At 44.9% G+C, this 23,593-nt stretch overlaps 6 protein-coding genes and 2 long non-coding RNA genes across 13 annotated transcripts; 4 read left to right on the forward strand and 4 right to left on the reverse strand.

The window, feature by feature from the left end:
• Positions 1 to 7: 7 nt before the first annotated feature.
• LOC105699242 (AFG3-like protein 2) lies at positions 8 to 4,221 on the reverse strand. Its single transcript, XM_012424099.2, has 13 exons — positions 4,022 to 4,221; positions 3,621 to 3,744; positions 3,227 to 3,497; positions 3,053 to 3,146; positions 2,743 to 2,908; positions 2,539 to 2,671; positions 2,351 to 2,469; positions 1,994 to 2,269; positions 1,586 to 1,813; positions 1,277 to 1,503; positions 1,004 to 1,180; positions 702 to 920; positions 8 to 596 (listed from the first exon to the last, which is right to left on the reverse strand). Exons 1-13 carry the CDS (start codon positions 4,106 to 4,108, stop codon positions 273 to 275), a joined length of 2,445 nt encoding a protein of 814 aa, XP_012279522.1. The 5' UTR covers positions 4,109 to 4,221; the 3' UTR covers positions 8 to 272.
• A 344-nt stretch (positions 4,222 to 4,565) lies between these two features.
• On the forward strand, positions 4,566 to 5,998 carry LOC105699055 (three prime repair exonuclease 2). Its single transcript, XM_012423757.2, has 4 exons — positions 4,566 to 4,951; positions 5,069 to 5,235; positions 5,310 to 5,436; positions 5,592 to 5,998. The coding sequence occupies exons 1-4, from the start codon at positions 4,696 to 4,698 to the stop codon at positions 5,729 to 5,731; spliced, it is 690 nt and encodes a 229-aa protein (XP_012279180.1). The 5' UTR covers positions 4,566 to 4,695; the 3' UTR covers positions 5,732 to 5,998.
• Positions 5,999 to 6,071: 73 nt separating this feature from the next.
• Positions 6,072 to 6,826, reverse strand: LOC105699056. Of its 3 annotated transcripts, none has more exons than XR_001103980.1 (3): positions 6,644 to 6,826; positions 6,278 to 6,467; positions 6,072 to 6,218 (listed from the first exon to the last, which is right to left on the reverse strand). It is a non-coding gene; the product is annotated as an uncharacterized LOC105699056 (long non-coding RNA). The 3 variants fall into 3 exon arrangements; XR_001103981.1 differs by having other exon boundaries at positions 6,573 to 6,662; XR_002762336.1 differs by lacking the exon at positions 6,644 to 6,826 and adding an exon at positions 6,573 to 6,630 and having other exon boundaries at positions 6,278 to 6,484.
• A 177-nt stretch (positions 6,827 to 7,003) lies between these two features.
• Positions 7,004 to 12,230, forward strand: LOC105699151 (rho GTPase-activating protein 1). The gene is made up of 9 exons (XM_012423933.2): positions 7,004 to 7,170; positions 7,403 to 7,510; positions 7,676 to 7,810; positions 7,928 to 8,108; positions 8,205 to 8,423; positions 8,493 to 8,591; positions 8,666 to 9,054; positions 9,135 to 9,241; positions 9,335 to 12,230. Exons 1-9 carry the CDS (start codon positions 7,125 to 7,127, stop codon positions 9,506 to 9,508), a joined length of 1,458 nt encoding a protein of 485 aa, XP_012279356.1. The 5' UTR covers positions 7,004 to 7,124; the 3' UTR covers positions 9,509 to 12,230.
• Positions 12,231 to 12,341: 111 nt separating this feature from the next.
• LOC105699154 (ras-related protein Rab-21) lies at positions 12,342 to 15,268 on the reverse strand. Of its 2 annotated transcripts, none has more exons than XM_012423935.2 (6): positions 15,020 to 15,268; positions 14,668 to 14,946; positions 14,424 to 14,591; positions 14,231 to 14,349; positions 13,842 to 14,131; positions 12,342 to 13,774 (listed from the first exon to the last, which is right to left on the reverse strand). In XM_012423935.2, the coding sequence occupies exons 2-5, from the start codon at positions 14,806 to 14,808 to the stop codon at positions 13,888 to 13,890; spliced, it is 672 nt and encodes a 223-aa protein (XP_012279358.1). In that variant the 5' UTR covers positions 14,809 to 14,946; positions 15,020 to 15,268; the 3' UTR covers positions 12,342 to 13,774; positions 13,842 to 13,887. The 2 variants fall into 2 exon arrangements, with proteins under 2 accessions (XP_012279358.1, XP_012279359.1); XM_012423936.2 differs by having other exon boundaries at positions 14,668 to 14,957.
• Positions 15,269 to 15,523: 255 nt separating this feature from the next.
• Positions 15,524 to 16,937, forward strand: LOC105699153 (3-hydroxyacyl-CoA dehydrogenase type-2). Its single transcript, XM_012423934.2, has 3 exons — positions 15,524 to 15,685; positions 15,786 to 15,950; positions 16,028 to 16,937. Exons 1-3 carry the CDS (start codon positions 15,677 to 15,679, stop codon positions 16,619 to 16,621), a joined length of 768 nt encoding a protein of 255 aa, XP_012279357.1. The 5' UTR covers positions 15,524 to 15,676; the 3' UTR covers positions 16,622 to 16,937.
• A 113-nt stretch (positions 16,938 to 17,050) lies between these two features.
• Positions 17,051 to 23,403, reverse strand: LOC105699150 (F-BAR and double SH3 domains protein 2). 3 transcript variants are annotated; one of them, XM_012423932.1, is made up of 21 exons: positions 23,292 to 23,403; positions 21,981 to 22,078; positions 21,830 to 21,875; positions 21,671 to 21,756; positions 21,451 to 21,595; positions 21,248 to 21,384; positions 21,062 to 21,125; positions 20,864 to 20,992; positions 20,665 to 20,787; positions 20,489 to 20,592; positions 20,283 to 20,427; positions 20,124 to 20,201; positions 19,992 to 20,043; positions 19,818 to 19,921; positions 19,593 to 19,746; positions 19,279 to 19,451; positions 18,891 to 19,200; positions 18,603 to 18,817; positions 18,438 to 18,525; positions 18,192 to 18,356; positions 17,051 to 18,081 (listed from the first exon to the last, which is right to left on the reverse strand). In XM_012423932.1, the coding sequence occupies exons 1-21, from the start codon at positions 23,310 to 23,312 to the stop codon at positions 17,261 to 17,263; spliced, it is 3,258 nt and encodes a 1,085-aa protein (XP_012279355.1). In that variant the 5' UTR covers positions 23,313 to 23,403; the 3' UTR covers positions 17,051 to 17,260. The 3 variants fall into 3 exon arrangements, with proteins under 3 accessions (XP_012279355.1, XP_012279354.1, XP_012279353.1); XM_012423931.1 differs by lacking the exon at positions 23,292 to 23,403 and having other exon boundaries at positions 17,051 to 17,884; positions 18,050 to 18,081; positions 21,981 to 22,766; XM_012423930.1 differs by lacking the exon at positions 23,292 to 23,403 and having other exon boundaries at positions 21,981 to 22,766.
• On the forward strand, positions 21,268 to 22,039 carry LOC105699155. Its single transcript, XR_001103997.1, has 3 exons — positions 21,268 to 21,343; positions 21,784 to 21,866; positions 21,963 to 22,039. It is a non-coding gene; the product is annotated as an uncharacterized LOC105699155 (long non-coding RNA).
• Positions 23,404 to 23,593: the final 190 nt, after the last annotated feature.

Consider the following 23,593-nt stretch of genomic DNA (forward strand, 5'->3'; position numbering starts at 1 on the left):
GGGAAAGTTTCATTGCACCAGATTTGTAAACTTTATTAATTAAATTATACGTTGTAAAAGTCCCGTGAGTGTTTCTCCACTTCCCCCTGCTAATATTCTACGTAGAAAACATATCCCCACCTCTCGGTAGACTAGCGATCGCGTACCGTCGTTTATCCAGGACCCAAGTAAGTGGACCGCATTAATAGTACATTATATATTTTTAACTATTGTACAAAGTAAAAGCAGGGTATGGTGATGACTGTTACTTATCATGCAGAGGTGCCAATAAATCACAATCGCTGTTGCGGCTGATCTTTCGGCGCCTCCGCGGACGTAGAGGATTGTTGTACAGGTTGCGTTCCCTCTGAAAGTGGAACTTTATCGGACTTCTCGCTAACGGGGACCTCCCCCGTCGGAGGTTTCTCCTTCGGGGCCTCGTCTCGCGACTCGTTCCACTGTTTAAGACCAGCGGGTAACGACGTGTCCTCCTCCAAGGAGCCGGTTCCTTCGACGAATTGTTCATACGTCGACTTTTCGGGGAAGGGACGCGGTCCCAACAATTCTATCATATCGTCCCTACTCAGGATTTCTTGTTTTAATAACCTTTCAGCTACCTGGAGGTAAAAAGGAAGTGGCAGGTACATCGGATTACGACCCTCGATGAAGGGAATGAAATATTGACAAAAAAAAAAGAAAAGAAAAATTGACGATTCTCCTACCTTTTGCACGTTCTCCTTGTGTTCCCGGAGAAGCTCGTGAGTACGTTTGTGCGCCTCGCTGATCAGTGTCCTGACTTCCTGATCAATGAGTTGCGCCGTGTGTTCCGAGTACGGTTTGTCCAAGACCATGTCCCCGGGTTGAGGCATATCGAAGCTGACGTTCCCGACTTTCTCGTTCATTCCGAAGAGCACAACTTGGGAATAAGCACTTTGCGTAATCTAGCAAAAGACGCGGCGGGATAACAAAAAATTATTGCATTAGGAGTAAGGCGAAGATCCAGGTCTCCGTTGACTGAAATTACCTTCTTTAGATCATCCTGCGCGCCTGTCGTTATTCTACCAAAGAATATCTCCTCGGACACCCGTCCACCCAAAGTCATGCACATACGATCGAACAATTGCTCCTTCGTATAAAGATACTGTTCACGTGGTAAATACTGAGCGTATCCTAGACCCTTTCCACGCGGAATGATGGACACCTAGAGAGAGGATCCATGAAGGAAAAGATGATTTTACGAAAACGCCGACGATCGGATAATTAATCTTTAAAATAAATTTAATACTTATGACGGTACCTTCAACAATGGGTCCGCATACTGTAGGAACCAACCCGCCACGGCGTGTCCTGCTTCATGATATGCTACCGTCTTCTTCTCCTCCGGCTGAAGAACGTTAGTCTTTTTCTCCATACCGGCTACGACACGCTCGATGGCCTGTTCGAAGTTTTTCAGTTGAATGTTGTCATTCATATCTCTTGCAGCGATGAGCGCCGCCTCGTTGCAGACGTTAGCGATGTCCGCCCCTAAACGGAACGGTTCGTTTGAACGTCTCGTCCGTAGACTGGAGGAACTTCAGCGAATTTCTACATTTTTCAAAATTATTACCCGTGAATCCAGGGGTCAAGGATGCCATCTTCCTGGCCAGCTGCGCCTTGTCTAACGTTGTCTTCAAAGGTTCCAAGTGAACCTTGAAAATGGACGCGCGTCCCTTAATGTCCGGAGCGGGGACGAATATTTGTCGGTCGAATCTGCCCGGTCGCATGAGAGCCTTATCCAAAATGTCGACACGATTTGTTGCTGCTAAAACGACGACGTTCGTCGTAGTGTTGAAACCTTATTAGGCAGAAATAAAGAAGTATTAAAAATGCAAAGCACCTCAAGGCCTTGTCAGCGCAGAGGTCGGTGGAGATGACTGCCATGTACAAAAGGTAGTTAAACCGCCCTTACGCCGCAGCCATTCAAGGTCCTCGTTACTAGTGTTCACTCTACGTTAATTAAAAGGAGCGCACCCACCGTCCATTTCTACTAAAAGCTGATTCAGAGTATTTTCTTGTTCCGAATGGCCGCCGAAATTTCGACCGCCCCTCTTCCTACCGACGGCGTCAATCTCGTCTATAAACAATATACACGGAGCATGCTTCCTCGCCATCGCAAACATGTCCCGGACTCGAGAGGGACCCACTCCCACGAACATTTCGAGGAACTCGGAACCAGACACGGTTATGAAAGGAACGTTTGCTTCGCCTGCTGTTGCTTTCGCTAATAACGTCTTCCCAGTACCAGGAGGACCTAACGAACATTCAAACGTTTGTTACAGTTCTTCGAACCCATAATTCGATTATCATTAGGGACTGAAAGTACTGCGATCACCTGTTAACATGGCGCCTTTAGGTATTTTAGCACCGAGGTCGATATACTGTTGCGGGTTCTTAAGGAAATTCACGAATTCCATAATTTCGATTTTTGCTTCCTCGCAACCAGCTACATCTCTATGTTGGAAGTAAAAGTAATGGCTATAGTGATCAGAATTTTCTTAGCTGAGATTTGCCATGCCTTACTTGAAGCGAACGCCGATCTCATCGGAATTGATTAGTTTGGCTGTGGATTCCATAACGCCACCGAACAACCCTCGCTTCCGACCTTTTCCGCCCATCATCTCCGCAGAACGTCGCATTACGTATATGATGCATCCTATGAACAGTACGTTGTGTTTGTTATTCTATACCTTAGCTTTATTACATGAGAAAAACGGTCATAAATACCTAAAAGAACGAGAGTTGGTAAGTACGTAATGAGGAATTTAGGTTCAAATTCACTCCTGTAGATAACTGGTATGTGATTCTGGGGTTCTATATTTAATTCGAGCTGAGCATTCTCCAGATTCCTCTCAAAGCTATCTGTACTACCGATGTTAAACCATAAACATCCCTGAGACACCGGCAAAATATCGCAATCCATTAAAGATGAGCAGAAAGCCACCATTATAAACAAAAATTACACATGCATATTTCCTTTCGATAAATTTTCAAATATTTTATAGAAAGAAAACGAGAAAATTGTTGTCAGACTTACAGACTTGTTAACCGCAGCTCCAGGGACTAATCGGACACGCACCCATTTTTTATTAACAACTTCGAGCTTCTCTACCAGTCCTTTATTTAAGTAACTAAAAAAAAATTCAGTTACAAATGCAGTTCACTTAATAATTATACATCGACTAGCAGGTATTTGGTATTATCAACTAACCTGTACACAAATTCTCTCCACGTAATTTCTTTTTCATTGCTTACGGAAAGGAGATAAAGACCTAGTGCACCGACGGTACCGACAGCACCGAAAGCAACCCATTTGTCCATACCGCCATCACGGCCTTTGTTTGAACCGCCTGGCCTGGTTGGGCCAAAAGCTCCAAACGACCATGGATTTTGTGACTGTTTTGATCCCTCTGACCCACTCGGCTGTTTACTCGGAGCATCTTTGGTAGCACTAGGCTTAGATGGTTGATCCTTTTTCCAACCTATTTCACGTTACGGCTTATAATAAATTTTTGCTCGATCGTCTTACAGACAATAGTCAAATAGTAAATGTAATATAATAAAAGTGCTTCATTGATATGTGTTCAATTATGTTAAGTCCATACCAGGTTTGAAAAATTTTTCAAATCCTTTCGGTGGCTCTTCAGCGAAAAGTCTCCATTGAAGTTGTACACGTTCGAACATAGATGGTCCAGTGTTAGATTTTAGTAGAGATAATTTTCTCCATAACTATAACACAATCGGTTACACTAATAGTATATCAAGTAAACATCGTAGCTTTGAAAATAAGTACCGATCCAGAGCATGGAAATTAATGGAGCGAAACATATCAAAGGTGTTACATCAACGCGACGACAGAAGTCATTTATAGGTGCACTAACTGCTCAATATCGAAATTAGCTAAATTCTGGGTAACTGGTAAGGGCCTTAATGTATAAATTCACATGACGCACAATTCTTGTTATATCATAACAACGTCTATAGGTTATGATAGGTTACGTCTTACCTGGAAATGATTGAGACGGCCTTTTTGCACAGACTTGAGAACCAACCTCTCTAGTTTCGTAGCGGATGATAGTAATTGATGCGCCATAGCTCATTCATAAATGTTTTCTTAATTCCCGTGAGACTGATGAAATTGATTTCTTAACACCTAATCGAGATACCGGCTCACCGCTACCATCTTGCCTAGAAAGCCTACAGCACGTAGGTAAATTGTGAAGTCGGGAAAGTCGAAGCCAAAGAGGTGCAGGGCGTTTATTACGTATTTTTTTACGAGAGCGCTCACTTCTCGCACTTTCATCTCACGTGGGTTTATGCGCCGAATTACGTATTCGCTATATGAAAAAACGAGATCACTAGCAATTCCGATCTAGTACTATTTTAAATAAAGGTACATACCTTGCAAAATGATAGGGAATCCGCAATTACCGTATCGTCTCTTCTCCCGATCGACAATTCACCAACTCATCTCTGTTTAAGACTGAAATGAAAATAAGACGTCCGGTGAAAATGAAGCCAAATTTTCCCACATTTTCTCGGCCATCTTTCGGTCGTATTCAAATATGCTCGTTCGAATATGTCAAACCGTTTTGTCATTAATCCGTTGGAAGCGTGGTATCAAGAAATCCTGTGCCTTTGAAACGGTATCATTATAATTGTACTTGAAAACTCAAAGGGATGGAAATGAACGTCGCCGGAGTAAAAATGGAGGAAGACAATGTCACCATGATTCAAAGCTTTATATTTTTTGGTGTCGAGACAACGAGTTTACCTAAGGGATTAAGTCTACCCAAACTAACTGAAATAGCTCTCCTTGCTGTTTCTCGAATGTCTTTGTGCCAAAGCAAGGGGGTGCCACCAGAATTTACGCAGGAACTCGTAATACCAGTTAATCCAAGTGTTAAGATCCCTGCTATGGTTTCGCTTTTAACAGGTGCTCATTTCTGATTAAGCACGATAAGATTTGACATAGTTATATTGCTTGACCTATGTAATTAGAAATAATCTGAATTTATTATTTGGGATATATTTATTTTTTATTTTTTCTTAGGTCTATTTAACAATGAATTAGAGGGTGTACCACCCTTCAATGATAACACTTACACGCTATTAATGAAATTCATTAACAGTCTTGTACCTCCTGTTTGTTTCGTTGCTCATAATGGCAGTCAAATTCAGTATCCAATTCTTTTGCATGAGGCAGAAAGTATTGGAAAGGTAATGTTATTAATTTTTCTTCATCAAATCTAAAAGTACATTTGTGACATCGAAGGTGTTAACTTGCTTTCCAGACACTGCCTGAAGACATTTTAGCGATCGATACTCTTAATGTATTTAAACACTATTTTGATAAAAATTCTGCAGCGAGTGGTTCATCTCTGTACATGGATTTTGCCAGTGCTGCTTTAGAATCGACAGGTAGTGACTTTTTTCATTTTTTTTTTTTTAATAAAGGATCAGGCAAAATGCTTTCTTTTGTGATGGACAGTAAATGTTGCACGAAAACAATTATACTTTCTTCAGACCAGCTGTTGACCAGCTGATTTTAAGTACAGCAAATAAACATTTTGTAGACTCCGCATCAGACAAGCAGCATACAGCAGAAGGAGACTGTCTAAGAATCATAAAGTGCCTTAGTCAATTTGCAGATATTTTTGTAGCTTGGGCTGATAGGAACGCGGTTCCAATCACAATGTTCAGAAAGAAGGATTAGTATCTCGAGGATTCGAATAAGAAATACTTTACTAAGTCAGGTTTTTACAAGTGAGCATTCTTATTAGTACAAAAATGTTAAAGGTATATACTGTATTTCTAGCTTCTACCTCAACTAGTCATCCTAGCTAAACAGCCTGATTTAGTCATTGTATGAATAGAATATTGATATAGAAATGAATGAATGCAATTACTCATGTACAGTAGTTAGTGTAACAAAATGCATAACATAATTTCACAATTCAATAAAATACATTAAGAAATTAAAGCGAAAATATCTTGTATTGTACCTGTACATGATTCTTTCCTTAACGTTAAATTAATTATAAAGAAACGTTAGAAAACATTATGACATTTAGAATTTTTCAGACCTTACTTAAGTGTTGATTATTCTTTTTGATATCGTCTTTTTGTAAAGAAACAAATTTTTTGTTTATGAGGTTAAACATCTGGTCAGACCGGAACTTTTTCTCCAGTGTCTTATCCATCTAAGAAAAGAGAACAATGTTGTATTTACATTAATACAATTGCTGACAAAATGACAGACCTTGATATATAAAATCCTCCTCTATGGGTCTAACGTTTAGCCTTAAGAATTTTCAGGACTTCCAAAATGTCCCTTTGAATAAACGTAGCAGGACTTTTTCTTTCATTCTCATGCAATCAGGCAGACAAAACAATGACCTGGCTGGAAAAATAGTATCAAATTGCAGTTCCTCGAAGAGATAAGAGGGGACCTAGGAAGCGTGTACATCTGTTATAAAAAATGCAGATTGTATGATGCCTATCAAAAAGCGAGTTGCATGTTTGATTTCTACTGAAATCATACTATAGGTACATACTACTACATTCATCTTGTCGTACATAATACGTGTAGTGGGCGCTTCCCTTTTCTCTGACGTGAGCGATTTACCTTTGGAGAATACTAATTCATGAGGAATCATAATGAACATCCGCTGGCTTTATAAGAAGCGTAACATGACTAATACTCTCGGTGCTTACGCACATTCTTGACGAAGTTTTGCAGCAAAGATCTAATGTTGTAATTTCCTGTAAAGAGGTTATTTCTCTCGAGGCATGAGAAACTACAACTATAGATGAGATGAAAGGGGTACTACATTCAAATTTGGCGCGGAATGGCGGCGAGTCGGAGGCGACCAATCAGCGAGTCGCGCGAAGTTTATCCCTAATCGAATACGGAACGGGGAGTGACGAATCGACTGGAGTCAACGGCGATTGCGATTAGCTGCGACAGATGAAAGCGTGACGTGTTGGTGGTTCGTGAGTTTTCCATAATCGCGTCCCGGAATAATGTCGCAGTGGAAAAGGGATTTGCTGGTCTGAACGGCGGGTCGTGTCAATCGGTAACTCGCGATACGACTCGTTTAATAAACATGGAGGCTGATTATCATCAACCCAGCCCAGCTCGCGCTTTGACAGGTGAGCGAAAAAGAGGGAGAGAGAGAGAAAGAGAGAGAGCGGTGACGATATGTTGACGGATGTATACTCTTGTCTAGTGAAGCAAACAAACGTTTCAATGTCTAGAATTTGTTTTCAACTTACTATGTGAATTAATCTTTTAAAAGAAACCTTCAATTATTGGCGTCTTTAGACCTAAGCGATGTGATTTAATTTTTACGATTAATGTTTGGTACGTCTTTGTATGCGATAGCAATGTGTAATGATAGCGAAGACCCATATCCAAGTTTATCGGATTACCATGATTATGAACCAAATCTGGAGTTCGATGATACGGAATTGCAAACTACGTCAAATACGGGTGAGTAGTTTATGGTCTGTTAAAGAATGACGTTTGGACACGTTGATCGATAAATATAATTAATGGTACTTGTTATGTGGTATTATCGGGGGAAATAAATGGTTTGTTAAGGTATTAATCGTTCATGTAAATAATTAAAGTATTAACGTGATTATAATTTTTTAGTAAGGCTTTTGGATGAGAAACTGGAGCTGAGTTCAAGTGGAGTTGTGGTAGACTATTTAGAGAGTCCAGTCAGCGATGGTACGATTGAAGAAAATTTTGAAGAGGCTCTTGTGGATGCCCCAGTTATAATAACCGGTATGTAACCTTTATATCCCAACGGGTGCTAAATGTCATGACATTTGAAGTACCGAAGTGCCATAGATGACGAGAATGGGAGCAGTGTTTATCAGAGTTTTTATAAATGTTTATCAGAGGAAGACCTTGCAGCTCTGGATACAGAGCTTGCCGATGAAGAGGACTATCAAGATATTGCTAAGCTCGGTATTGTCGAAGTCGTGGGAGATGATAGTGCTGGCCGTAAAATCATTGTTGTGTCGGCATGCAAACTTCCGCCTGTTGGTAAAGAAGTATTCAATCATGCCAAACTTTTAAGGTATGATCCATACAGTCGAGCAATTAGGGCGATGGATGTTTTTTTAGGCATTAGAATAAATGTTTAATTATCGTAAGAATTTAATATTTTTTTTAGATATTTAACCCGCACTTTGGATACATTTGTTGAGCAAGATTATAGTTTAGTATATTTTCACTGTGGTCTGACATCAAAAAATAAACCTCCACTTTCATGGCTTTGGCAAGCATACAAGGCCTTCGACAGGAAATACAAGAAGAACTTGAAAGCTCTTTATTTAGTTCATCCAACAAATTTCATCAAAATAGTCTGGCAGATTTTTAAGCCAGCTATCAGGTAGTTCTAAAGAATTCTGTATACTAAGCTTTATATTTTTCATTTCCTAAACCCTTGTATTTTGTTTAGCGCAAAATTTGGACGGAAAGTCATGTACGTCAATTATTTAGAAGAACTAGCACAATATATTAACCTCGATCAACTCATAATACCTCAGCAAGTCATCGAGTAAGCAAATCACGTTTGCGTTTGATTTCAGGATTATTCCGTAGGTGTTACTGATATCTTTAATATTTTTCAAGGCACGATGAGCAATTGACAGCAAAGAATAAGAAAAATTCTTTGGCGAGCTCGCCGTCCAGTGTAGTAGCGACTCCAGTTGGTACAACTCAGTTCGGAGCGACGTTACAATTCATCAAAGAGAATAACGATGGCGATCCGATACCTCCGATAGTACGGCAATGCGTAGAATTCCTTGACACGCCTGATGCGCTAGAAACAGAAGGTATATTCAGACGATCAGCGAATGTAACGGTGATCAAGGAACTTCAAAGTCGATGCAATCAAGGATTGCCAGTCGACTTCCGCGGTGATCCTCACATAGCCGCGGTCCTTCTCAAGACGTTTCTGCGAGAACTCGAGGAGCCTCTAATGACATACGAGTTATACGACGAGATAACGCAATTCCAAAGTAAAGACTCCGAAATCACTGCTCTCGCGCCTGAAAGGTTTATCTTCCTCTGCTAATCAATCGTCCTTGCGTTTCCTTAGCTTTCTCGAAAGACGAACGACCTCGCAGAGTGAAGATTCTGGTTCTTGAGAAATTGCCCGAAGACAATTACCAATTACTCAAGTATATCGTGCAATTCTTGTCCAGGGTACGTACAGCCACTTGTTTTATGGAAAACGTCCTGAAAACAAGAGGATTAAGTTTAATAAGATTTTTAACAATTGCAAGTACCACGTTGCAGGTAATGGATCGCTGCGACTTGAACAAGATGACGTCCAGCAATCTTGCCGTGGTCTTCGGTCCGAATCTGGTCAGAGCGCCTCCGTCGAAAGGAATGTCTTTATCGGCGATAGGCCCCATCAACCAGTTCATCGACTTTCTCTTCATCTACCAGGACAAGATCTTCATAATTTAAAGCCGAGTCGAGCGGCGATCAACGGCCTAAGTTCTAATCAAATCTGCATTTCGAGCGAATTCGGGATGCAGATATATTCAACTACCGGGATTGGGTCGAAACGACCCAAAGTGACTCCGACTCTAGGGTCGTCAGGAATTCAATCTAGGTAAATAACGTCCTCAACACTTTCTAGGATTATTCTATATCAATCTCATTTTCACCCTTGTGCCAATGAGTCTGTGCATTTCTTCTCTCGATCAACCGATTCCGTTATCGGACGAATTACCGTGCCCATTGACGGTGCGCGATAACGTCATAGAGACATCACCGAAACAAGTTACTCAGCGCAAGGATATTCTAACTCTGTCTTGTCCTTTCGTTTATTATATTAGATTTTTATTTTATATTTTGTTAACGCGCTTCGAGACGTAACGAAACGCGAGATACGAGGACGAGGAGGGAAGGAGGGCGTCGCCACGAGCTCGAGAAATTAATCCTTCGGTTGGCCCCGCGCCAGTAAATATTTATTCTAGTTAACGGAGAGTAATAACGTATTAACGAGGAGTGCCAGGAGGTCGCGCACCGCCTTACCCGAGGGTTACTTCTAAGCGGCCCTTTTTAACGAAATTCCCAGTCAACGGTGTATTTATAACGAGCGTAGAACGCGTCACGAGGTGTTGGCATCATCTCGCCCCCTCGCGAGAGGATATTTATTATAGCGTTTTCTATTTCCCATCGACTGAATATGATTCGATTAGGATATTTTTATATGATCTTTCGAGAGAAGCGCGGTTAAACTCCCGGTTGGTCGTTTAAGTCGCGCGAGGTGTCTAAAGATACGTTTAATCCTTGCCTTACGATACCGGTCGACAGGAATTAAACGCACTCCCGTATGACGCGTTAGGCAAGGGATTAATTAGGATTTTAAATAGGATTCCTCTTTACGCACGTCTGTACCGTCTCTTATGAATCTCTTTTGTACAAGCCAATGCAGTTCCGTGCACAAGAAACCATCCTCGTCGACGACGTGGCCGTTAACGCGCGAAAAGGAGCGTTGAACGGGCGTTGAGCGCACCGCGATGGTGATCGATGATGTCAGCTTGAAATTCGTGTATATTTATACATACATATATATATATGAAATTTGTGACTCTATACCAAAGATCAATGAAAGCGTCATGCGATTAATGTAAAATGTAGAGTTATTCGCGGCGTTTAAGTCCGCGCATATGGGATTAACGGCGTTTAACGGGAGCAGGGCGATACGAGGGATCGTGCAGTTCTGGAATACGTGTTTTTTTTTTTTTTTTTCTAGAAGTCTGTACCATTTCTTATTAGGACCTTCGAGCCCTTTCGCTAGCCGACGCGAGTTTTTCGGTCCCTATTTTCTAGTAATCATTGTAAGCCGTTTCCTAAGAAACATTCCAGATTGCTTTCGCCTCGCGTCATGCGTTTCTAGAGCACAACGAATTATTGTTTCCCCGCCGATCAAAGATAGATCCGCCTGGACCAGGTCTCAGATTCTGGATACGCGTATCTACTCTGATGACGGTAGACAAGTCTGCTATCTAATCACGAGATTTCGGGGTCCCCGGTTAATTCTAGTTGATTGTGAAATTAAATCCCGGGTTTATCCTTTCCTAGGATCTGCCGCTGCAGATCCTGGATAAGCGTAACTACGAAGCGGACCGTCCGTCTCGGTAATTAGCGTATCTGCTTTTCGTTCGATATTTGCCAGGTCTGTTATTATGTCTCGGACATGTTGCACAGCGATTGAACAGATTTCCTGGTACCGGTAGGGTAACGGACGCGTCCGACATTATATTAATAATATTGTACATATTCGGAGAATAACCTGATATAGCGCGTAAGGGAAAGTCTAGCGTGTATGTATACATATTAAATAGGAGCGTAGCGACTCGTTTCTTAAATAAATTTCTAACGGGTGTAGCCCATCCGAGAATGATTTCACAGAAAGTAATTAGAAAGTGGTACCGCGACGCGCCTCGCGCACAGAATACGTCGACCGAGTATTATCAAAGTTAATTAATGGCTAATTTATTACGTCGCGCCCGGGACCTTCTTTCTCGATTATTTTTGGGCGCACCGTGCGAGCTGCAGATCTTGATGGATGTGTTTCCACGTGTATTAATGTCACCAAGTGACGACGCATTTTTTTTTTTTTTTTTTTTAATTAAATAGAAAAACAGACGGGTCGTAATGAGGAGCAGGGTTTCGATACCATTCCGTGGGAAGGGCCATCCAGCTCTCATTTTACGTACTAATAATGTAGCGAACTAATAAGTACATGTATGCCTTATTTGTTGACAAAAAACAGTCGGGAATTAAGGCGGACTGGCTGGTATGCGAACCTCGCCCAAAATAACACGAGAGCGATTAATTTCCGTGGGTATCGATGGAAATGACTATATTCTAAAATTCTAATAACGTCGTTCTCTCATTCCTTTCGAGGTTTTCAATGTTTGTACACTAAATCCAAAGTAATTGTACTCGTTAGAGGTGTATCTAGTTGGCTCGCACTCGGTACTGTAACAACGGATAGCTCTTTCATGAGCAACGTGATGCCAATACGTGCACAGTCCATGTATTATACATACCTGTGATAGGGTAATGATTATTAATATATACATATATAAATATATATTATATATATTATATATATATATAAATCTTTATCCGACAAACAGCATACAGGAAATTAAATGGATACGATATGAAAGACCTTTCGCACATTTTTCAATCTCGTCGTATGGTTTATTCGATCCCCTTATGAACCCTTATTAAAAATTATAGATGAATGTTCAAAGAGTAAAAGAACAAGTTGGACGAGTAATTTCATTAATGGGAATTTTATTCGAATAACTATAGGCCTACTGTATTTACAAATATAGTATGGCGGTTAAGTGTAAATCAAGTGTAAATCAAATCATTATTCTATTGTAAATCATGTTACATGTCATTGTGTTAAGATTTATGGCTTTGGCCACAAAATGACTCCGTACGGCATTTTATGCTTCGTTGGAGTATGGGTAAGACGCATTTTCATTACGAGTAGCCACACAAAGCGTACAATTAATTATCAATTCGTAGGATGCTGATTTGTTCTTCTGTTTCACGATTTGATTATTTCCCCTAGGGATATATCACGAGCCCTTGATAGAAATGTTCATTGTATAACGACTCTTGAAAACGAGTCATCATTTTTAGGTGATCCGTTACTGTAAAATTCAGTCAAAAAGTGAAGTCGGACAATAACGTTCACACAGCGCGACAGCTCAAAATTAAATTCTACACCAGCTTAAATATGGCTTTATCTAAGATTCACGTAGATAACAAAACAGGCATTTTTTTTTCACGGAACAACTGGCAACGGCCGGTATACAATATGTACATTTTCGTATATACGAAACTACGCGACACGTTCAGGACAGTGAAATAACACGCGAACGAGAAAACTGCGGAGAATCGTAATGACAGAGTACGCAATGCTGCGATCTAGTGACTATGCTCTGTCTCTACATAATTTACGTATCGAACTTACGCGATCAGGGCTGTTGCAACAATGCGTTATATCACGATGAGACTGTCAAATTGATATTAAAGAAAAACACAATTTTCCTTCAACTCGGATATAAAAGTATTAGAAAAGACTGTAACTTTGTACATAGGGGAAGCAAATGCTCTTAACGATTCCTTGTTAAACTGAAACTCCAGGTGATGCATCGCTCTGCATCTATTAAATCTACGAAAGCGTATAACGATGATATGCCCCAATATCCATGTCAGACACTCGTACAAACAATAAACACAATACTCTTTTCTTGTTCACAATAGGAAACATTCCAACAGTGGAATTGCAAAATACAAACATCACTTTCGATTGAATTATCACTGCAGCGTTGCACACAGCTAGATTGCACAAATGTCTTGGAAATGAAATAGAGGAGATTGTGCCTCCCTGTATCCGAGTCGCATCCTCCAAGATGTTCACTGGGAACTTAATCGACTCCTTTGAAAACAATGGGTCCTCGATTTTTAGTATAAATCTAACGAGATGAAACGTAAAGGCAGTAAACTTTTCCAAAATCTTGAGAGACAATACACGTGCACTGTATGTACATTTATGTAGAAGTTAAAGCTGTTCTTTGCGGTGTATTATTGGCGAGCCTGAGAGTCGCATGGTACTTCTGCAGGAACAGCTTCCTGCAGGTTGTTTGTTCTTCTCGACAACCATAATATTAAACGAGACAACTGCACCTGATTCTATAACAAAAATGACTTTATAATATTTGTATCGCATTGAGTTTTGAAATATTCTGCACATATTTACATTTTATGAGAGATTAAAGTTCTTCTCCGCGACATGTAGCCAGTGATCATGGAACTTGAGTAGAGCCACCGCAACAAGAACTTTTAGTAGGTGGTTGCTGTTGTTCCGACTCATCCTCAACTATTACAACATTACGTCGTGTACTATTTGTTCGCGTTAATGTTGCCGTTCGCTCAGCCTCATCTGCTTTCTCCATCATACGCTGCGTCAGGTCTAAGAACATTTCCTCAATATTTTGGTTTAATTTGGCCGAAGTGTGAAAATGCATCGCGCCTACTTGTTTTGCATATCTAAAAATCAGAGTGTGCCGATGAATAAATTATTTTCTCATAATACTTGAGAAGGCATGTTACTAATCTTTCTATAATTTAGTTGTAGTATTAACTTACTCCTCCGCTTCCTCGATCGAAACGTTTCGGTTTTTCTCAAGGTCTATTTTATTACCAGCTATGGCCAAGCATACGTCATAGCCTAACATTTTTCTTAATTCCTTTACCCAATCTTTAACCTGTACAAAAAAATATGAATCACTTTCTATCTCTCAAGATAAAACTTTGGTAAGTAACTACCGACAATCCATACTTTTTTAAACGTATACTTCTCCGTAATATCATAAACCAAGACAGCACCATTAGACATGCGGTAATAAATTGGACCTAGAGCGTGGAACTTCTCCTGCCCTGCCGTATCCCAGATCGCTAGATTAATTCTCTTACCATTGATATTTAACTTCTTATCCAGATAAGACGCCTGAAAAGATAAATATATCTTTAGTCAGTAGCAACATTATTAACAAAGTCAGAATATAAGCATAACTGCATTTTACCTGGGTAGTGAATGTATGTTTATCGTTAAACTTATCCTCAACGTATCGCAGGATGACAGAGGTCTTTCCTACGCTTCCTTCTCCAAGTAATACGACTTTAAAGTCGTAACTATTGCTGGTGCTACTGCTGGAGGTAGCCATTATGCCAGCAGATAATCCAACCGATAGGATTCCCTTATCGGGGATGAACTTGGACAGCTGTTTTCAATGCTTTCACCAGGTCACCTAGATCTTCGTAAGCTCCAGCTAAGAGCCATAGTAAATTCGCTCTTCTCGTTTCTGTCAACAGACTGAATGTATATCTCCCTTTGCATCGAGCGAATGTCACAGGGGAAGAATCAGCTGTTCTCACCTGCTCCTGAATGAATTGCAGCTTTGCGAGAGTAACAAACCCTTGCCAGTTCGATGCCAGAAAATGGATTTACCACCAGCGTTTGTGGAAGGTTATGTCACGTTCAACAAAAGGTGACGATAAGATTTTGCGGTCGGTAAGCTGATCCAAGATTCAAATTTCATTTATGCACAGGGTTGGGTAAGTGAAATACCCCTAGATAATTTTTTACTTTAAATTACTAGGTATTTTACACCGTGAGCCGTTTATGTGGATAACTTTCAGTTGTCGCCACTGTATATATGGATGAAGTTTTTAAATTTTTTACAGAGAGCAGTACCCGAACACGGCGCTTAAATCGACCCAACAGTCTTCTCTCATCTCATTTTTCATATCAGCTCTCTTATCACACTCTCTTACCTCAAGTATCTCATCGATCTCATCTCAACTATCTCATTTCAGAACGTCGGTGGAATAATTTGGAAGACGTGAGAAGTAGTGGGAAGGCCGGCGATCAAAGTACGAAGTCAGTGCAAAGTTGAAAGTGATATCGGTTACGTATACTTGCATCTGATTAATTTGGAGCATTCCTCCATCGTTCCGTAGCCACTACACCCTGGTTTTGTACAACCGTTTTTTTATATTTTACTCAGTTTAACAGAAAGTCGCAGCCGAAAAATGTTGAAGGTAAACTTTGAAACTGTTTAACTGATATTTGACGAGAATATACAAGTGAAAGACGAGTGTGATAAGCTTCTTGTTTTAATTTCTCATATAATATGTACAGGGATCTGTTGCATTGATAACTGGAGGAGCCTCTGGTTTGGGACGAAGTGCCGTGGAAAGATTTGTAAGAAATGGAGCCAAGGTTGTGATCGCCGATCTGCCGTCATCAAAAGGAAAGGAGTTGTCCAGTGATTTAGGGGAATCGACTTTATTTGCACCGGTGGATGTAATGTTTTCTTTTTTTTTAATGTTTGTAGTTTTCAATTATAGGCTCTGAAATATAGCGATCATTATTCACTTTAGGTAACGTCGGAGAACGACGTGCTGAATGCTCTGAATGCTACTAAACAAAAATTTGGCAGACTGGATTACATAGTGAATGCTGCAGGTATCGCAGTTGCCTATAAGACCTACAACTTTAATAAGAAATTGCCACATGCTTTGGATGATTTCCAGAGAGTAATTAACGTTAATACAGTAGGTACTTTTAACGTTATCAGATTAGGTGTGGGTCTTATTGGCGAAAATGAGCCCAACGAAGATGGCCAACGGGGCGTGGTCGTTAACACCGCTAGCGTAGCAGCATTCGATGGCCAGGTGGGCCAAGCTGCATATTCGGCTAGCAAAGGTGCAATCGTTGGAATGACTCTACCGCTAGCTCGAGATTTGTCTTCTAATGGTATACGAGTCGTGACCATAGCTCCAGGGCTTTTTGACACTCCGCTACTGCAGTCTCTGCCAGAAAAAGTTCGTATCTTCCTGGCAAAGACAATTCCTTTCCCCCAAAGATTAGGGAAGCCTGACGAGTACGCTCAATTGGTACAGTCTGTCATAGAGAATCCTCTATTGAACGGTGAAACGATAAGATTAGACGGTGCTCTCCGAATGCAAGCCTAATATTCCCAAAGGGACCCAGAAGCCGGAAATGATGATAGGACTAATGGCAAGTGTATGGACCCGCAAAGTTTAATATATCGCACTGATTTACATACATTCTGGAATCTCGTAGAGTCGGAGAGTTGGTCTACCACAAAGTCCAGTCATGAAACGGGACGTCAAACACTCGGGATAACCTCAGTTGCTACGATTTATTGCATTTACAAAGGTACCAACCGAAAGTACATTGTTATACAGGTATCGACAATTCTCTTTATTACTTATGTCTGTACATTAATGCATCTTTGTAAATACACGTTGCAAAAGTCGCAACTTATATACCTTGGATAATTTACCTCGGTATCGGCCTAGCAAAAATTGTGTTCATAATATTAACATAAAAATATTCAGTTACGAGCGTGTACGTGTGAACGAACGTGTCGCGTGTTGTGTCTGGGTACGTGTGTGTCGTGTGTCGAGTACGGTCTCTAATCATTCGTACATACAACCCGGCGTTCACCCTTAGTCCTTCGTCCCGCCAACCTTGGGAGATTTCCAGAAGTCCAGCAGGTGCTGGAAGTTGTTCTGATGATCTTTCGGAAGAGCCAGTTTGTTCGGTAAGGCAGGATTGCAGTTGTCGTCTCCGAGGTCTAGTCAATCCTAGGCATTCGACTCTTTCAGATTCTGGAGCTTCTCCAGCTGGTCGGGCTGCAGCTCGTCGGGGATGCTCGCCCTGCCGCCGACGAGCACCTTCTCCGGCACGATGTCGACCGGTTCCTCGTCTTCTTCCTCGACTGCGACCACTTCCTGGGGATGACTCGCGGCGATGTTACCGCCTCTGGGAGTCATCGATTGAGAATTATCCGCGGTGCTGGGTCCGGACGTGGAGTCTGCCTCGCTGCCGGAGCTGCTGCTCACGGGAAACGGTGCCGAGTCGGCGGGCAGGTCGTCGACGACGGATTTCTCCTCCGACTCGACGCGCGTCGTCGTTGCCTCCGAAGGGCGCTGCCCTCCTGGGGCGTTCTGGATCGTAGTGGTCTCCTCGGAGTCCTCGTCCTCGACGGTGCCGGTCTTGTCGGTGGACTCTTCGGCATCCGCCTGAGACGCCTCCCCTGCCTCGGCCTCGGCTTCCTCGGCTTCCTCTACCCCTGGAAAAGGGCGATCCACCTCCTCCATGGGAGTTGCGGCTGTAATGACAATCTGTGCTACGCCCAGACCCAAGTCGTCCTTCTCGCCGTCCTGACCTTCCGTCGAAGCCTTGCGAGCCTTCCCATCCGAGCCGTCCTGCAATTTCGCGTTCGTCAGACCTTTGAACTCGACCAGATAAACCGCATGCTTGATAATAGAAACGTCGGAATCGCTGAACGAAGTACGTCGACCATTCGGCCCCTGGCTACCGGCCAGGGATCGAATCGCGATATCGAATCTCCGATGCACCGCGATTTTTACCTGAACGGCCGAGTCGTCTGCAACCTCCTCGACTGAAGCAGCGGGACGGGTACAGAGATATTAATTTTTACAGGGCCAGATTAGAACCGGAGGGCGGACCAACGGTCCCAAGAGGATCCATCGGATGGCGAGGATACGTTACCTAGGATCCCAGGAGTCTCGGAGTTCTCGTCGAACTGTGACCCGTAGTGGTCCTTCTGGCCCTTGGTCAGGTTTATCGCGAAGCTCGCCTGCTGGCCCTCATCCGTGCTGGCGGACCTCTCGTCTCCCAGGATCCCTGACTCTGCGAAGGAAGCATCGAAACGATCTTCCAATTTTTTTTATCCCACACCTGTCCCTCGGCTTACCGCACCGATACCGATAAATCCGCGATGATTGTGGAAATTACCGTTAAGCATCTCCTCGGTCAGGAGGAATTCCGGGATCTCTGGGGGCGCGAAGACCGGCGGCGCCGAGCTCGGCGGGGTGGTATCCTCCTGAAGGACGTTGTCTCGTCAGAAATAATGGACCTTGTTTTTGTTCACCAGGATCGGAGTCGACTCCCGTCCCTTACCTGCGGGGTCAGAGGTGAGCCGTCCGGGGCGCAGGGCTCCACGATGAGAGATGGGAATATTCCTCGCAGTCCACACAGTTCCCCTTCCCACCAGCCGTCGTCGACGTCGTGCGGCTCCTTCCTCAGGATCTTCAGAACGTCCCCTTCCATGAACGTGAGCTCCTCGTCGCAGGTGGCGTCGTAATCGTAGAGAGCCACGCAGTACTCCTCCGTTCCTGAAGACAGAGGGTCGAGGTCATCTTCTCGTGGAATCTTAATCTACCCAGGACCCGTGAACGTTGAACTAACCACCGTTTTGTTGAATGGGGGCCACTGGAAAGTCCTCTTCAACCTGGAGGCCTACGTCCGGGTCGACTGCCTCGTGGTCGTCTATGGTGTAGTCGACCGAGGAGAAGGAGATCTGCTGGACCAGTCCTGGGCCCTGGGAAGAGAGTCCGGTCGTGGTGTCCGACTCTCTCTCCACGTCCAGATAATTCTGCGGGACGAATCCCTCTTCTCCTCGGTAATTCCGGGCCCTGAGCCAGCCGTCTCCGTCTCCTTCTCCGACCACCTCCAGCTGCTCGCTCTCCACGATCGACAGCTCGTCCGGGTTCTGAGCCTGGGGGTGGAGAGACTCGAGGTCAAGCCACGGAATCATTCTTCATCGGTTATTTTCATTTTCAGGAAAACCGCCAACCGTGTACGAATAAAGGGCGGTGCATTTGTAGAGGTGCTGAGTCGGGGCCGCATCCGCGGCTTCCGGGGCCTCCTGGGTATCGCCCTTCTCCTCCTTTTCCCAGTCCACCGCCGTGGGATCATCCCATCCGGCAGTCAGCAACTCGATTCGCTGCTTCTCCTGCTCCAGCAATGCTGGAAGATATTCCGCGACTTCAGTGCTCGACACCGAACGACGTGGTTTTTTTTTTCTTTTCTTTTTTTAACGGGGAACGTCCCCTTCGATGTCGCTCGATCGGAAGAGGATTCACGGGGATGTATATTTTGTTCGGTTACCATCGACTTCGGCACTGTCGTGCCTTTGTCGCTCCTTGGTTGACTCCTCTTCCTGTAGAGAGACGTTGCGCACGTTCTCCGGCCTCTCTACCGTCGTCAAATCGCTTCCGCCGTCGCCGTCGCTGTCGTAGAAGGAATCGGAGGACGGATGCTCCTGTGGAGCGGATGGGGCGAAATTACAAAGAATTTTTCCTTGACGCGAGGAGCAAGTAGAGAGATAAATACCGCTGTTCCGGATGCATCCGTCCTGACGGACAGGGAGCTGGCCGACCGGGGGATGTCCTGGACGCTCAGGGTCTCGGCTTCCTGTAGCCACTCGTCGACGTTAACTGGAAAACTCGGAATTACTCTCGTTTGTTCTAAGTCTAAATTACTCCCGCCGTCGAGACCCGTTTTTACCTCCGCCATTCCGGAGACATTCTATTCGCGCCTCCGCTTTCATTTTCGCCGTCTGAAACGAGAATTCCCGCTCGTCAGGGTGTAGCTTTAAGTTGGTAATACCAATCGCAAGGTACCTCGACCAGGACGCACCTCTGCTCGCCGTACGGCTTGCCTCAGCTCGTCCATCTTCGTGTCCAGGTCCGGGCCATTCGGGTCGTTCGGATCAGTCTGTAATTTTTCAAGGAGGCGCATCAACCTCGAGGGAATATTCTACGTATAATACACCTCCGTAATTCGTTCGTCAAGTACCTTCTGACCCGATTCCTTGAGCTGCTGGAGAGCCTGCAATTTACGAGTGCTCTCCCTTATGGTGCTGATTTCTCGAGCGATCCTCGTCGCCCAGCGACGAGCTTCCTTCCCTAACGCCACCGCGGCCGAGTGATCCGCCGTTATCCTGGACGACATATCAAGGATTAATAACCGTTTGCAAATCGAACGGTCAAGCTCTGCCGCACCTATCTACGGGATCGTTGTCGCAAGGCTCGTAGTCGTACTGTATGTGCTGCTTCAGGACCGGGTAGTACAGGTAACAACACTGCAGGTTGTACTCCCTGGTGAGCTGAAACAACCAGGACCCGTCTCACCTCTTCCGCATCCTTTTCAGGGACCATCGAGAGGAACTCCCGCTCACCTGCTGAGCCTGGTCGCGGATTTTCCCGAAGCTGTTCTGCATCGCCAGGCAAGTCAGCAGCTCCGTGCGACCCATCAGCGTCAGGTACTCCGCCACCTTGTCGTACACCCCCTGCTCCAGGATCTGGAAGCAAGAGACCAAAGGTTCCCAATCGAGCAGGTCCATCCTTATCGAGGAGTCAGGTGTTACTCGAAATAACCTGCATGGTGTTCTGCAGGTCGACCACGAAGTATCGGTTCTGGTGGGCGTTGGCGGCGGCCAGGCTGAGCAAGTAGTCGTTGCGGGCCCCGGTCGACTTCTCCTCCAGGGCGTCCCTCTTCGAGCTCACCTGCGAGGAATACTTTTCATCCGGTTTCTACGATCGACCCGGGGGACACCCCGGCAGGGCCTACCTTACCTTGGCGCTGTTCTTCTGCAACGTCGTGATCGACTGGAAGAACGAGGCTTTCTTCCTCTTGAGCCTGAAAGGAGAAGGTCGCGTCCTTGGATCATACGTTTTCTTTTCTTTATCTTCTTACTTCCTGGGGAAGCGCTACGAGGACCGTTCATGCAAATAGGGGATAATCAGAGGCGAGTCACGCACTTCTCCTCGATGTCCTTGGCCTTGTCGCGCACGTCGTGGGCGCTGTGCTCCTCGTCGAAGTAGAGCTTCTTCGTCTTGTCGACGTCCTGGACGCAGGTTTGCAGCTCCTTTTGTACTATTAGCAGTTGGTCGATCGCCTGGAAGTACCGAGTCTAACGTCAGCCCGTCGGTCAGGGTACGTAACGGATACCGTATACGTGTACCTTCTTCGATATCTGGATCTTATGCAACTTTAAACTCTTCGCGTCGTCAGCGATTTGTTGCTGGAAGACCTCGACGGCGGCTAGGCGGGCCCTCGCCAGTTTCTCGTTCTCCTCCAGGACCATCCTCCAGACGTTCCACATGTTCCTGAAACCCGACCGAACGGTGACCCCCGAATCTATCGCTTCCCCGGTCCTTCCGGAGGAGAGCGACTTCCTTTACCATTTCTCCTCGCCGCCCTCGATGTTAATGTCCGGTATATTAGGTATCTTCTTGTTCAAGTAGGCTGAAGATATTTTGAGTAGCGCCTGAAACAACAATCGATACCGTTCCAGGGACCGCCTTCGGGGATTGCCGCGTTAATAAGGAGAGCTGGTCTACCTCGGAATAGGACTTCTCGATGGCCGACTTTTTAATGGTAAAGTTCCTGAAAAGGAGGTACTCGGTTAGCCGGCTAGTCCTCATCCGGACCCCGCAGTAACGTCTAAACCCTCTCAATATCTTAATTTTTCAGCGTTTATCAACCCCTCACCGGATGTCCTCGAGGAGGTCGCACTCGTGCTGGTTCTTCGCTTGCAACTTCGAGGCCTGCTCCGTGTGGACGTTTTTTAAAAACTTTGCATAGTTTCCCTGGAAAAGCACGCGTGAGCACGTTCGGGGGCTCGATCCTTCGTCTCTTTTGGGGGAGAAGAGAAAGAAGAGAGAAGACAGAGAAGGGAGGAGAATGAAAGAACAAACAGGAAGGAGAGAAACGAGGCGGGCATTCAAAGGGCTCGAAGACACACTCGAGCCTGGGAGAGAACAATGGTCTCCCAGAGGAAGAGCTCGATGACCGCGCCTAGTCTCCGGGGCAAACAGCGAGAACGGCCCCGCTCTTCGGGGACGTTTTAACGAAAGCGGGTCACAGTTCGCTCTTCGGGGATGTTTCAACGAAATCAGGTCAGAGTTCGCTCTCGGGAAGACCACGGGAGCCAGCGTCCACCCCCGGACCGGACCGCCCCCTCCGGACGCTCGATTCGATCGGAACTCGAGGTTCGACCTCGAGGACGTTCTCGCCATTCCGTCCCCCCGGGAATTAAATAACCGAGCGATCGCCTCCCGTGATTGATTACCCTTGGCTCGAGCCACCCCCGACTCGAGGGCCGACTTTGCATACGCTCCTATACGTCCTCGTAATCGATATCGATTGGTCATTCATTTCTTCCGTCCGCTTTTTTAGACCCCGCGATCTCGTTAGCGATTATTCCCGACAATGGGGAGGTTCGGCGGACCTTGAGGAATTATTCGCAGGAATAAAACTCTGGCTCTTCGGGGGAAGGCAATGAAAAAAAAAAAAAAGGAAAAAAAGAATAGAATACCATCGGAAGTACCCTTTCACCGTACACGTGTTCTCCCGACGACCCCGAGACAATTATTCCCTGTAGATCTGGAAGTAGCGATTTTTTTTCCCCCGGGGCTCCAAGGGCGACTCCTAGAGATCGGGTTCTAAACGCCGCCCTGATTTAATTTCCCGTCCGATCCTTCTTAACCAGGAAGGGATTTTCCCCGAAATCCTGGGGCAATCATCCCTCCGCGATTGGCCGCAAACCCCTGGCACGTAGCCGGGTCGATCAACCCCATCGAACGTCCCCGATTTCCCGAAATTCTGGGAGCCGCTCTCCAGCTTCCGGGGCGTCCTCTTAATTCCTGGCGAGAGGTACTTGCCGAGGAGACGACGCGCTTACCCCGAGTGCCGCGCTGTCGTTTAATCGCGGCGAGGGGGCGAAACGAAGGCGTAAATAGTGCTCGTTAAAGTGGAGAGGTCCGAGCCGGAAGTGGTCGAAGGGAGGGCTCGGGTCCTTACTTTTCTCGGGGGTGGTTGCATGCTGGACGAGCTGCTCCGCAGCCGGACCACTAAACGTCCGTTCGTACGGCGGTTCCTGCGCGGAAATCCGATCTCTCGTCGCGACTCGCAGCTCGGGGACCCGTACGCTACTGGGCTCTCGCCCTCGACTCGGGTCTATCTATCGATCCTCCCTGCGCCTGCGCCGAGGCTCGGCCCGGCCTTTGAACCGCGTCCACCTTACGACCTATAATTCGCAATCCTAACGATTGCCAGGAGGCGGCATTTCGCCGATCTCTTAACGACCTAGGCTGTATACACGG

Source organism: Orussus abietinus, unplaced genomic scaffold (assembly GCF_000612105.2).
Source record: "Orussus abietinus isolate OABI.00-Male unplaced genomic scaffold, Oabi_2.0 scaffold3, whole genome shotgun sequence".
NCBI classification, from domain to species: domain Eukaryota; kingdom Metazoa; phylum Arthropoda; class Insecta; order Hymenoptera; family Orussidae; genus Orussus; species Orussus abietinus.